Source organism: Xiphias gladius, chromosome 12 (assembly GCF_016859285.1).
Source record: "Xiphias gladius isolate SHS-SW01 ecotype Sanya breed wild chromosome 12, ASM1685928v1, whole genome shotgun sequence".
NCBI lineage: Eukaryota > Metazoa > Chordata > Actinopteri > Istiophoriformes > Xiphiidae > Xiphias > Xiphias gladius.
This window is the reverse complement of record NC_053411.1, coordinates 7,057,214-7,071,515: the sequence shown is the minus strand read 5'-3', so window position 1 is coordinate 7,071,515 and position 14,302 is coordinate 7,057,214. Positions and strand designations below refer to the sequence as shown.

Here is a 14,302-nt window from a genome sequence, read left to right as displayed (position 1 = left end):
TCCACACTTCAATCACACCTTGATGGCTTCATTTCAAATCAATTATGGTGGTGTACAGAGGCAAAATTACGAAAATTATGTCACTCTCCAAATACTTATGTCCATAATCGTACATAATCTTTCAATATGTATACCAAGTGTGTTTTTACCCAAGTTATAGACTTAGTGGTGTGTAGGTACAAGCAAACTAGGGAGAGACACACAATACAGTGGCAAATTAATGTGTTGAATACTATGCCATTACATTCCAATGAGATGCAGATTAAAAATGAAAAGGCACTAATAACACTGCAAATTGGACTGGACGCATTAAGTTGTCTGAGCAGAATTACCTTTTAGTGCAGCACTGAAGGAGTTTATGTCCGAATGTCTCAACAAAAATAATAAACTATAGAAAACTGGCTACTTGAGACAACTATATATACCTGTTAATGTGTGTGTTTGTGTATGGGCAAGAGCTACAATAGTACGCCAACCCATATGTTCTGTATAAATGTACCATCTCTGGCTTTTTCTATTCTTTAAAGACCACACAACACATTAAAAATACATGGCACCTTGCACAGTCTCTCATTCTCACACACATACATACGCAGGCTGTGACAAACACACACATTAATAATACCCAACTAAGTACCAAAGTTCAGCCTCAGCATTGCTCAGGGAGCAGGTTTCAGCACCTGCAGTGAGAGCTGTGCTCAGCTCTGAAGAGGAAGCCTTCACTGTGGGGACTGACACAAAGTGAAATGCAATCACAACACATACCAGAGAAATGCAACGACAGACAGGAGTGAGGGAAAGAGGGAAAAGAGGCAGTGGGGGAGGGGTATATCTGAAGCTAGAAAAAAAGCAAATGAGAAGAGAAGGAGAAAGTGAGACCCCTGGTGATAATCTTAAATGCTGCAGATTTGATCATTCCGCTGCATGTGTGAGACTTCTTATTTATGTCTGTATTACTATACTTCTAAGGACTTATTCAGTGTCTGCACTGATCTCAGAAAGACCCCTTTCTACTCTTAGTGGTCTCATGAAATAACCCACAACCTCACCTAAATCAAACACTTCCTGTAACTTTGAAGCATTTCTTAATGTTTGTATTCTAACCATTTATGAATACTTTAATTGAGCCTGTGCCCTATCTATTGTCTTTCTATTAATCAAACAATTTTTTTTTTCTTAAAAACATACATAAATGACCAGGCTAGCTGTTTTCCCGTTTCCAGTCTTTATGCTAAACTAAGCCAGCCTAACCTTCTCCTGGCTATTTGACAATACGAAATTGGTATTGATCTTCCCATCCAGTTCTTGGCAAGAAGGCAAATAAGCAAATTTCCCAAAATGTTGAACTATTCCTATAATGCAAATCAATTACCTAACAAATTTTCCATTGTAGTCACATTACTTGTTCACAATATTTACATTTTTAATTGTCATTAGTGTTAATATGACTATCATCTTATTACCATTAACCTGTATATTTTTTGATAATCTTTAAACAATTGATCTGTCACAGATGGGGTCATCTAACTTCTATTTTCTTCCTTTTTTCAAATATTTAGGTTCTTTGTCATTTCCCCTACATACTGACTGAAGAAAAGCACTGAGCTTGAAGCATGTTCCCATCCTTTACCAGCCTCCTTTTATGATTATCTTGCTCTACGCATGTTTATGTGAGCACATTAAATGTTGCAATGAATATTTTTATTTTTGCAAAGATAGAGCTTCCATTTGTTTTCATGCAATACGCTTTTAGTTACAAATCAAGCGCACAGCCTTGGTAAGCACAAACCAAAATATATTACTGATAATGGCAATTATGTCTACTATGTGCATATGACGTGAAATAGATTCACTTAATAGATTTTCATTTACTTTAATTCAAGGCTTGGAAACGGGAGAAAATCTTCCTCCTGCATGAAGCAACAACAGCAGCAAGTGCTCTCACACAGACAGCCCACCATGGTTGTGCCAGGTCCTCGAAAGAATAGTAAACAGGTGAGTCCCTGAGCGTGCATGCATGCTATACTCTTGTTGGTACCCGTCATCCACACATTGTCATTTGAGGAGACACATCATTCGCTTGTCTCAAATGGTAATATGCAGAGAGTAATGGACAACAGTTTGCCACTGCTACTGCTCTTAACACACAAGGAAATATGGTTCATTACTTTAAGCAGATAAGCTGTGTGAAGTGATTTGATTACTGCAGGAAAAAAAAAAAAAAGTTTCTCTCTCTCTCTTATATCTCCATTTCTCCATCACTATCATCAAGGTCATTTCTTTAGCATTCACCATTCTTGTCTCTGTCCTCTCCCACTCTTCCCCCCTCACTTCTATCCATTCTTCAACTGGCCCATTACCTGAAAAGGCCATTACTTGAAATCCCCTCTGAGAGATGAGGCTTGACTTAAATGAAGCTGTCTTAGTTTAGCCAACTTTTTGGCAATATTAAGGCCAAAAACTTTTTTTTTCTCTTTTTTTTTTTAAAAGGCTAAATACAAGGTGAGTTTTCATTTTGCAGGGAATGTTTTTGCATATTTTACCTACACAGAGTGAACAATAGGTGACAATCATTGTAAATTGCTCTCGAAAAATACACTCAAAAACTGTTCAAATGCTCATTTCCAGAATTGCATTTACTGTCCGTACTGCTGACATCTATTTCAAATAGCATTATCATTTTCACAGTTTGGTAAAGCACTAATGTCCCCCTCATTTGAATCACAGGTACATAGTGCATTAAAATTCCTGGGGAGAATCCAGTTGTTTTGCAGACCATTTATAGACAGAAACATGAATAGCATTAGGAATTTGCTCAGACTTCCTAAACACAAACCAATTCTCGAGCGTTCTCGCCAGGAAAGCTTTTTCAGTTCTAGTGAGCAATTTCTGCTCAAGTCTGCCAACTTTTCTCAACAAGTGTTAAAAACTAACGCTGCATATTGAAAGTGCTGTCACCTGCCTTGAGAGCTCAAAGGAAATACTGCTTCCATGTGAATAAGCTGCCTTAACATCATGCTACAGCCACATGAATATGTAACACTATCTAAATACACACATATTATAAGTAGAGGATCTTTTAATTGTTTTTCTATTTCCTTCAGGATCATTTTCCCTAATATAATGAAATGGTTTCGTTAACTGGAATCTTCAGGAAATGCCTGTGTGGTAGACTGAAAGGGACAGCAGAAATCATGAGAGCCTTGTGGCTTCAACACCAAACACACAACCATACCTGTCTGGCGAGGTTGACTGCATCAGCGTGAAGTCGGTCTCTCAGGTGTGGGTCCAGTTGGAAAGCTGGAGCAATCTCCACAACCTTCAAAACAAGAGGCTGTTATTGATAATGCCATAGTGACCACAATATTTTAAGAACAGAATTGCAGTGAACGGTCAATGTCAGGATAACAAAATTTCCACATTTTAACTTGATATACTCATCACCTGCAAAGCCTGCATCTGGAACAGTTCTAAGAATTCATTTTTGAAACTTGTAGTGTGATCTGGGTAAAAAACATGCAACTAAATTAAAACTTTGTTATGTTGATCAAGCTAAACTGACACTGAGGCTGGAAATGTGCCTCCCCCAAATTGTCTTAGACTGTGTGCTGCCTTTGAGGATTTTTATTAATGTACCACCGAAATAATTTAATTTAAAACTCATAGACAAGGTTTTAAGATACAACAGTCAGTGAAAATAGTGAGAAGTCATGCTATTCCACCCTGCATCTCTTTCATTTCATGGATGAAGCATTATTTAAGGGCTCTCTGTAACTAGTAACTGCAAACAAAACTAGGAAAATGTTTTTTCTATGGCTGAACATGGTCCATTATGTTTAACTGCTCTGTCTGCTGTTTGGGTTTTTGTGTTTTGTTTTTGTTTTTTTTATTTAAGGGAAAATGGTTTTGAGAGTGGTGAGTGTGATCCAAAACAGTAAAATTGCAAGCTGTGAAGCGAAAACAATGAGCTTACAGATGCTGACCCCCTCCCCCTCCATAGAGGTGCAGGGAACTGCAGAGTTCGGTGTTAATTCTCTATTGGTTCATCAATACAAGTGATCCCTTTCACATTACACAATCATTTGATCCATTGTTAAAGGAAAAGTATAATTTAGTGCAGCTTTAAAGAAGATCTCCCTGAATTTGCTTGAGCGCTTAATAGTGCCCTCAAATCTCTAAAATTTACTTCCAGCTCACAAGTAATTCTAAATACAGACACTAGAAGAACCACAAACCTACATTTACAGTAGATTTCTACTAACATAGTAAATACTATAATTAGTTTTCATTTTTCCTACAATAGCTATCTGTTTGACACAGTATGTGTCACTAGCCTTAGAAAAACAGATAGAGTCGGTCATTCGTAGTCACATTCAGCCTCTCTTTGGTCTGGCCATAACCGCTGGGTGAGTAGGGTTCACCATGCTGGAGGCTGATCTCTTTCGTTCCACTGTTTCAAACAAGTCAACCCATCCAAGAGAAATAATTGAATCTAGTTCAAAACAACGTGACCTGTGTCGGATTTCAAAAAATGAAAACCACAAGAACTCTTCATTTTTATCCGATCTTATCCCCCCCTAATAAAACCCTCTCCAAGGAGGAATAGCACTTCCAAGACACTTAGAAAAACTAAAAATATACTATAGGCGCTCTACCATCCCAAATCTATTTCAACATGTGACTATTTTTGTTTGAGATTCAAATAGATCTTAGATTAAGGGCAAAGGCAGATTAAGTCTCACTGAATTAAAGAACAGCAGTTCTGGCATGAACAGTGTTTCTAATATGATTATCTATAATTTGATTAAAAGGAAAGGAAGAAAGTGATGAAAACACATGATCGAAACTGCTTTGAGGTGACAATATGTAATTAAATATTACATGTTAATCAGCTTCCTCTGATGAGAGCATTGCCATATTGAGTGACGATTAGAGTACAATTTTCACTTTGTCTCATGTTGTATTCAGACCTGCCCTGTTTGCCTAAATAAAAAAGGAAATAAAACGCTACAGCCTTTTGTATATTCAGTAGACTGCAGTGCTTGCGGGTGTGATTCATGCTTATGACCTTTGTTTCATGCCCACCCACCATCCACTTCATGCTAATTTAGGAAATACAGCAGAAATACCATGAAGATAATCTTAAATACATTCAAACATTAAATTGGGTTGGATGAATTTTAAAATGAGAACTTCACCTTTTGGTGTCTCCGCTGAATGGAGCAGTCTCTCTCATAGAGGTGGATGACATTACCATACTTATCACCTGAGGAAAGAGCAAGAAACAGAGACAAGTAGGTGAGAAAATGATACAGGGAGGAAGAAAGAAAATTATAAAATAATCAGGAGTATGAGGAGAAGGAGTGGTTGAATAGTGTGGTCGAATTCAGTCGAAGGTGGTGTCAAAGACATGTTCGTCGATAGACCATTTAGAGCTTTGTCAACCAAAGACAGCCTATGTCAGAACTGTCAGAAATATAGGGCCAAATTCTCACAATGTTATTGCTGCTACAACCCATGTCTTTAAACCAATCTGTATACATCAGGAAACTACACATGATACACTGGTCAACGCTGACATTGTAAGTGCCCATAGACTGATGACTCGAGGTACCACTATGTTGCGTAACAGATGGAGGCTTCTGAAGGAATCAGCAGGGTTCTTTTTGGTCGCAGTCTTGCTAGCTGGACTATACACACTGTATGACATACTCTTTTGAAAACCACAGTTTAAGGGTCCCTTCAACAGCTCACTTAAAATATCTTTACGATTGATTTTACTATCACAGATTTTTCCCTTAAGTATGGGGAATCCAGCAGAAGCGTGGCCGGAGAATAGTCTGATACCGAGTTAAAAAAAAAAAAAAAAGGCATCCCAACACGATGTTATGTTTATTAAAAATTACGTTTGTTGTCTTCATGCAGTAATTTTACAGAAAACTAACCATTTTAATGAAAAATAATGACAACTCCGTCGATTAATATGCCAGTTATTTTCCCGATTAATTTGATTAATAGTCGAAAAAAGGAGATTTTCTTCACCTTGCAAATTATTTTCCTCTAATCCACATGACTTGTCCTCCTTGGTCTATCAGCTCATTTGCCATTTACTAGTTTTCCTGTGTTCCCCTGCTTTTTTACAGTGTACCCAACTGTTGATTTTGGCAAACCAACTACTTTTGATATTTCTGATAGATTTTTGCTTTTTTGAGCCTCATTATTATATTCTTCACTTTCATGGTCACCTCTTTACTCCTCATACTGACAGTCAACTCCACCTCAATCTAAATGGCAAATCTGAATCAACTCTGAGCCACATTTGAGCTCTTTTGCGCTTGAACAACATGTTGAAACACACAGCTGCCCAAGAAAAATTTAGTAGTCAGGTGTCCAATTACTATTGAACCCTTTAAACTTGGGTACTATTTGTTAAAAGGGCTCTATCTCACACATAGTTCTTTCATTATTGACATAAACCTACTCAAAACTGAGATTTTGCACCTTCAAGCTCAGAGCCTGAAGGAGAACAAAAATGTGTAACTGTCCAAATACTTAGGGTGTAGAGTGTTTACTTTTTTCTCTTTATGTTTATAGGTATTTCAGAAAATTTACAAAATCCCTTGCATTCCCTAAAGACAGTGATTAATCACAGTGAGCACATGCACACTTGACAACGCCGCAGTAAATTCTGAATGCTACATAGACATAGACACACACAGACAACCGCTGACAACAGCACTTAAGGTAATGTACACATGACCATACACGTATTCACATGTACAATACAGCATCAGCTCAAAGTGCAGACGCATCCTGTAAGTGTCGGTGTTGAATTTCAGGGCTGCAATATCTATCCATCATCTATAATGGCTGGAGAATCCTCTGTTATGGAAAAATCTCATTCACTCTCGTTGTTGATCTCTTCCTACCCTAACACTGCTACTGAGTTCAAGGACTTCTATGTATCTTGCTTTCTTAATGAACTTCAGTCAATTCACATAAAACAAAAAACGGACACATAGTTAAAAGGCAAACACAAAGGAAGTCGCAGAGTACACTTACCGAGGATCTGCACTTCAATGTGTCTTGGCTTTTCAATAAACTTCTCAACAAACAGGGCTCCATTCCCAAAAGCCGTCAGGGCTTCAGAGTAAGCCCGCTGGTAATTCTCCTCAAGTTCCTGACAAATAGATGAGAAAAATTTGTACATGCCTGAGTTAGTGCTACTATTCAAGGGGGCAGAAGAGTCATGGAAAAGAATCTGCATGGTTTTCAAGGAAGTTTGCTGCCACTAGCATCAGGTCATTTACTCTTATTTAGTACGACTTCTATTTCCCGTTTTAATCAGTATTATATCCCTTGTCATTCACATGTGATGTTGTGCAGCCCCCCCCCACCTTTTTTTTTTCCCCATTTTTCTTTTCTTTTGACATGAATGTTTACACACCCTTAGGGAGCAAGATGCTACACAAGATCTCTGGGACCAGGCTGTAGGAGGTCACGACGAAGCATGCTGAAGGTTATGACTCAATCTGTGTTTGTCAGTCTGTGATGTCCTGACAGCCCATCCAGTCCCCTCTACCGGGGAAAGACTGATTCATCATCATATCCTCTTCCTAGTGCCTCAGCAGAGGATACTTGAGCCCATCCTCAGCTGTCATCTCATAGCCATGAGAAAAGATACTCTCGGAGTCAAAACAACCAGGGGCTCAAGGCAGTAGCAGATGTCAACAGCATCAAAAGCAGGTCTGTGTTTTTGTGAAAGCAGCTTATCAGAAAATCCAAAACAGGCATGAAAGGTGACATGAAATTCACAGAATGACCACAAATTCTTCCATTGAGGGTATGAGCATATTTCCCAAAATGTCAAATTATTCCTTTAAAATCTTACCCATCTCTGATCATGTGTCATTGTGCATGAGAAACTACTTTATACATCCCATCTTCCACTTATCAGAATCAAATAAATTACTGGAATTGTAATTATTAGAAACATACAACTGAATTATCACTATTAATTTGACATTCATTACGACACAAGAAGTCACTGAAAAGAATACTGAATTGCACCTAGCACTGCGTGAAGTGTTTGACTTAGAATTTCCAATTTCCAAGACTTTGCAAAGTTATTAGTGTACCTCTATTTTTGTAAATGACACCAGAGACTTTTGAAAGACTAAAGGTTTTTGTACCCATTTGTACTCTTCCCACATCAGTTCAGTCCAGTTATCAGTTCTGGCCACTGGAGCTCTCTTTCCACTTTTCGTTCTACTTTTCTCTTACTCTTTGGGAAAGCACATCACGTCAAACTGAGCAAAAATATGACACTTCAATACTGCTACTGATCATCAGTAAACATACACATCTTGCCCTACAATATGTGGCGAATGCTTAGGCTCACTCTGTTAATTCAGCATACAACTGACCCACAAGCTAGCCTTAATGATATAGAAAGTCAACCTATGTAGAGAAACCTCTTTCCAATTTCCTTATATATCATATCAGCTGCATCTCCTGAGGCCCCTGTGACTCAACTGAATAACTACAAATGTCGGCAACTAATTAAACTGGGGTACAACTCAGAAAAGGTCATAATTTCCAATGGATTGCTGACTTTTGAGGCTCACTGACTACAACACAACACTGCCTTCCCTTGAGTTCATTAGTGAGTAAAGCATGGAAATGCTGTGGCTGACACTGATCAGTCTTGTTCGAATGTGATATTTTTTCTCTGGGTCAAGGGTTTACCCTACCTATAATATGGTAACAGTATAATGAAATTAGAGCTGCAACATCTAGTCGATTAATCGACTGACAGAAAATTAAAGGGCAACTATTTTCATCACTGAATCATTTGGGTCACTTTTCAAGCAAATACGCCAAACATTCGCTGGTTCCAGATTCTTAAATATGAGGATTTTGTGTTTTTCCTTTCTCATACTGTATAGGATAGTATCTTTGGGTTTTGGACAGTTTGTTGAATAAAACAAGACAAATGGATACATCTCATTGGACTGTGGAAGTATACTTTATATAATTAATAAAACTAACTAATTTCAATAAATGTGACATTTTAAGAGAGAAAAAAAATTATGCTGCTGATTTGCATAACATTATTTATTGTAACTTCATTATTGTTTGTAGTTTAAAAAGCCAAAGTAAGAAATAAAGAACAGTAAACGCTACCAGCCATGAAGGGTGAGGTGGTGGATTTGCTCTGTGTAGCTTTGATTCAGTACTGATCTCTGCCCTCTTCTATTTGATTAGACAACAACCAGCTGCCTCCTGAAAAAATTCGATGTGGTCAAACTTGAGACACTTGCCACTAGGCCCCCACTGAAATAAACAGGGGTGACAACTCGCCACTTCCTGGTGTCACTGGCCTGAGGGACTTCATTTCCCCTTTGAGATGCATATTTTGGATAAAAAGAACATTAAGCTCCTTCTCACATATTGATTTCCTGAGGTAACTTAGAAATTCTGTTTGTCTTATTTTATCATTAATAATTTCCCGCATTCTGTAATATAAATAAATTTAAAAAAATAAATAATCATAATTACCCTACCATTGAACCATGGCAAGTGAAACTGTATTATTGGTTCCGCTTGGTCCAGTTTCCCAACAACAATTAATTGAGGTCAAGAGTGTTTTTCTTAGAGTTTTAAATTCTACAACCATTTTACATTCTTCACATCTCCCAAAATAGCATTTAGAGTGAGTGAGCAGATTTTGGCTGTCCAAGCCAGTGAAAAGCTTATTGAATATATTTTATGTGACTGAGCTTATTTAACTGTCTAATTTCTGTTTTTAGTTTTCTTATTAATGTCTAATGTCATATTAGCATTACTTAACGACAAAACATAATTGTTTGCTAGATTCCAGAGCATGCTAACAACTAACTACAGAGTGACATCAACCAAAAATTCCACTTTAGGCCTGCATTTCTCTCCATCAAAGTACTTTGTGGTCATCACTGTGACAACTATTGTGACAGGCCATCATTGCAGTCTGGGTGATGGCACCCTTACATGGCCAGAGGAGGAAGAAGAGGAGGATGGTGACAGACTGGTAGATGTGAGTCCGCCAAGGGATATACAATACATGGCTAGTTTCCGGGAACATCAAGTTATTAAAGACATTTCCTCAAAGAGAGTATTTTTCCCACCTGCAGCCTTTCATATCCTGATTACATTTATTATATAGAACTACATGTATATATTTTGTATATTAGGACATTTTATCATTTAAAAATAATGTTGAAATGATGATGCACAGGTAAGATCATCTTTACATTGAGATGCATATTTGAAAATTGGCCCCTGGACAGTAACAATATTAAAAACACATTATTTCTTAATGTCTTGTGTTTCTGCAGACGCAGGAGAACGAGCCTCCTACACACAGAAATCACTCAGGTTTCACTAGGTGACAGAGTCCTTTTCAGATCACACACACAAAAACACACAGCTTGATTGGTGGCTGGAGATATAGATGACCAGGGTGTAATTCCCAAGCAATGTCACTTTGTTGCAACACAAACAGAAAATTAATGAATATGAAAACAAAAATTTGTCGTGAGGCTGGCCAGCCATTAAGTTGGGTTTGTTTTCTCTTTGCTGGACGACCATCAGGACAAGAAATATGTTTTTAGAGCAAGCCCTTAGATTACATCTTTCACAGAAGTGATCATGTACAGCAGTGACTGACAGGCTCACCTCGTACTCTCTGACCACCCTCATGCCTCGACCACCTCCTCCATAGGCTGCTTTGAAGATGATCGGGAAGCCATATGTTTGGGCAAACACCTGTGCCTCATGCAGGCTGGAAATGGGTGAATTTGTTCCTGGGACCACAGGGACACCTAGACAAGGGTGGGTTGAGTGAGAAATATGTTACTCTAAAAGATGCTACATGCTATAGTTCAAGAAAAAAAATCAGTAGCGCTACAATTATGAAAATTATTATGAAAGCAAAAATGATTGATGTAATCCTATAAGACTCAAAAATAGCTGTAATTCTCATAAGATCAGTTTTGTTTTTTGTTTGTTTTTTTTAATTTAAATTAAAAAAAAAAAAAAAAAAAAAAAAAAAAATCAATAAAATTCTTTTAATGCAAAGGCGAGCTACTACAAAATACGAAAAAGGCGCTCGTAATCCAGTACAGAGAGAGCTCAATTTTTCCACATTTCTTATAGTGGCAGATGGAGCAAGTACAAGGTTGAAAAAGTATGTTATAAAACTGTTCATCCCCTCCAGTAAAGCTGAAATCAATGCTTGGAGAATAAAGCCAAAGCAAATGCTAGCAAAGTAATGCCAGGCTGAAAGGGAGAGGGATCAGTCATCATCATGACAACCACCACCAGGTTTATTTGGTTTCAATTTTCAGGAAGAGTATCAGTAATAACAAGCTCAGATAGATATAATATAAAGTATCATGTCTTCGGTCTCATTTTTTTACAAAAATAGTATATTATAGCAGCTAATATTGTGTCCTACCCTTTATCTGAATCTACTCTTCCTCATGTCCTTAATCTCAATTTTGCCAGTCACACCCTTATATACCTGCGCTGATGGCCAGGGAGCGAGCCTCCACCTTGTCTCCCATCTTGCGGACCGTCTCTGGGTTTGGCCCGACAAACATCACTCCTGCTTCTGTGCAAGCCTGAGCGAAGTCTGCCCGCTCAGAGAGGAAACCATAGCCTGGGTGGATAGCATCCACATTGTTGTCCTAAAAAGTGAGAGAATGACAGAAAAAAGGTCGTTTTCATTATATTTCTCTGCGTGGTACCTGTTGACTTCGGGGTTACTGCTTTGAAACTCATCCCACTAAAGTTAACTGAACTGTGAAAAAATAAAAAATAAAATGTCCACAATTCAGCATTTGCCTAAAACACTTCTTTTTTTTAATTGAGTTTTTATTTAAGTTGTTTGATAAAATATTTGCTAGGGGAGCCCAGAGAAAGGAAATGTAGCCCAGCTAAGCAACAGGAGTTCTGTTAAACAGGGAACCACTGTGAGGCCCCAGTTAACACTTGGCTGACTATTAGTAATGGGAATAAAAAGTCATCACATACACCATCCTTCATGCTTTAGCACACACCACCTGCTCCCCAGTGAAAAGGTTTCACATGTCATTCACAGCAAAGGGACTGTGGGCTAAGGACACACTTTATTCTTGTTCTATCTTAGTTGCAGTCACCCTAATCATCATCTACTCAAAGGACATTTTATTCTTGTTCTATCTTAGTTGCAGTCACCCTAATCATCATCTACTCAAAGGACACTAGTAGGAGAAACGCACACACAGGATAGCAGACAGACAGAGTAGCTGCCGAGCTTGACAGATAGAGCCATCTCAGGATCAGTATGCGCCATCTGCTCTTGGATACGAAGCAGACTATAATTATGGGCCGTCCCGTTGTTAAGGGAAATGTTACTGGTATGTCGGAGGAGGCTTGGAACCACACACACACATGCACATGAACATAAAATGCAGCAAGTGCATGCACACAAGCAGGTATAGCCAACCACCCACTCAGAAAGACAGACATGAATGCACAGCAGATTAAGCTTCACACACACAAGCTAACAACAACCTAGGTTAACACACATATGTACAACCAAGATCACACACATGTGCTTTCACATTTGCAAACACACACATTATCACATACAGCATAGCTAAAAAGACACACAGAAGGTACTGGGATGGATGCGGATGGTTATTTTGGTCACGACTTCAATTCCTGTTTTGATATGTAATAGAAAGAGAAGGCTCAATCTGCTAAGAAACAGGGCAATGTCGAATTTAGCATTCATTCTTCGTCAGTCACAGTCTGTCCCAAAAAAATGGACAGAATGCTTTTAACACATTAACTCTAGCTTTATTAAACATCATTGGCAATAAAATAATATTAAACTTGATTTATGTTTTTAACTGAAACTTGGTTAGACCGAGATAACAAAGCAGCTGTTCTTATCGAGTCAACATCTTCCCAACTTCAGTTTTATAAGTGAAGCTGGAGTGCATAAGAAAGGAGGTGGAGTTGCCATCTTGTTTAATGATCCCCTCAAATGCAAGAAGATATGGAAATTACTACTACTACTTTTGAATGTGTGTCTCTTCAGCTGAATTTCCCCTCTCAAGCTATGTTCCTAAATATCTACAGGCCATCTAAATACTGTGCAACCTTTTTTGATGACTCTGCTGAATTCTTCTTATCTGTATTGACTTTGGCTGTGTAGTTATTTATGGTGATCTAAACATCCATGTTGACAACACCCGGGACTAACTTTGTTCTTGGTGACTATGGATTGACTTAGCATGTGATGTAGCCCACACACAACAAAGGGCACACTCCGGACTTAATCATCTCCAAGGGTCTGAACATTTCTAAGGTTGTGGTGACTGATGTTGCACTCCCTGATCATTCCTGTGTTTTCTATGAGTGCACTCTCTCTGTGCACATAAATGTTCAAAAAGACGTCATCACAAAACAATATAATCACTGAAAACACCTTTGAAATATTTATTCCGGTTCTCTCCCCCAAACCTGCCCTTTCTTGTGTGTCGATGAGCTTGTAGATCATTTCAGTTCTAAAATTACAAATCTTATTGATGCCAATACCAGGGACCACGTTCAAAAGGAGAGGTGGTTTTCTGGTAAGAAAAGATCTCCAAGGAGAAACTGGCCACACTGGTCAGATTAGAAAAAGAGTGTTAAAGCTGAATGCAGGTGGCAAAAAAACAAATCTCCTGGTTCATTACTACATCTATAAAGATTTAGTAATTTGGAACTGAAAAATTGCAAGACGGGCCTTTTTCTCTGACATAATCGCCAAAAACAATAGTAACGCATGTGCCTTGTTTGCTCCCATGGACAGGCTAACAAACCCTCCTGTGTCAGTAGCTTCTGAACTTCTATCCACCACGGCTTTCATTAATTTGCCACCTCCTTCACTGACAAAATTCAGAAAATTAGATAAGCAGTCAGTGCCCACATATCAGGTACAGGATATGTGTTGTCTCTTTATCCACCTAAAATCAATTCAAGTAGCATTACACAAGAAAACGTGAAGGAAATTATACAACATCTGAAATCCTCCTCCTCCTGTCTTGATATTCTGCCATGAGGCTTTTCCTAAACTGATTTTAATTGCATGGCCTCTGATCTTCTACAAACTGTCGACATGTTTTCTCTCACGTGTGTTCCCACAGGCCCTGAAAACTGCAGTTATCAAGCCTCAACTCTTTCCTCAAGGATTTTGACCACAAACAGCACTGAGATTACTCTTGTTAAG

The 14,302-nt window shown here is 38.3% G+C and overlaps 1 protein-coding gene across 3 annotated transcripts in view; it reads right to left on the bottom strand.

Moving 5' to 3' along the window:
* The window catches only part of LOC120797585 (pyruvate carboxylase, mitochondrial-like), a 283,931-nt gene that overhangs the window by 252,052 nt on the left and 17,577 nt on the right, over nucleotides 1-14,302 (bottom strand). For all 3 annotated transcript variants that reach the window (XM_040141374.1, XM_040141375.1, XM_040141376.1), the window contains exons 5-9: nucleotides 11,564-11,729; nucleotides 10,717-10,862; nucleotides 7,063-7,180; nucleotides 5,199-5,266; nucleotides 3,236-3,319 (exon numbers count right to left, since the gene is read on the bottom strand). In XM_040141374.1, the coding sequence (XP_039997308.1) occupies nucleotides 3,236-3,319; nucleotides 5,199-5,266; nucleotides 7,063-7,180; nucleotides 10,717-10,862; nucleotides 11,564-11,729 (582 nt within the window). The remainder of the gene's footprint in view (nucleotides 1-3,235; nucleotides 3,320-5,198; nucleotides 5,267-7,062; nucleotides 7,181-10,716; nucleotides 10,863-11,563; nucleotides 11,730-14,302) is intronic.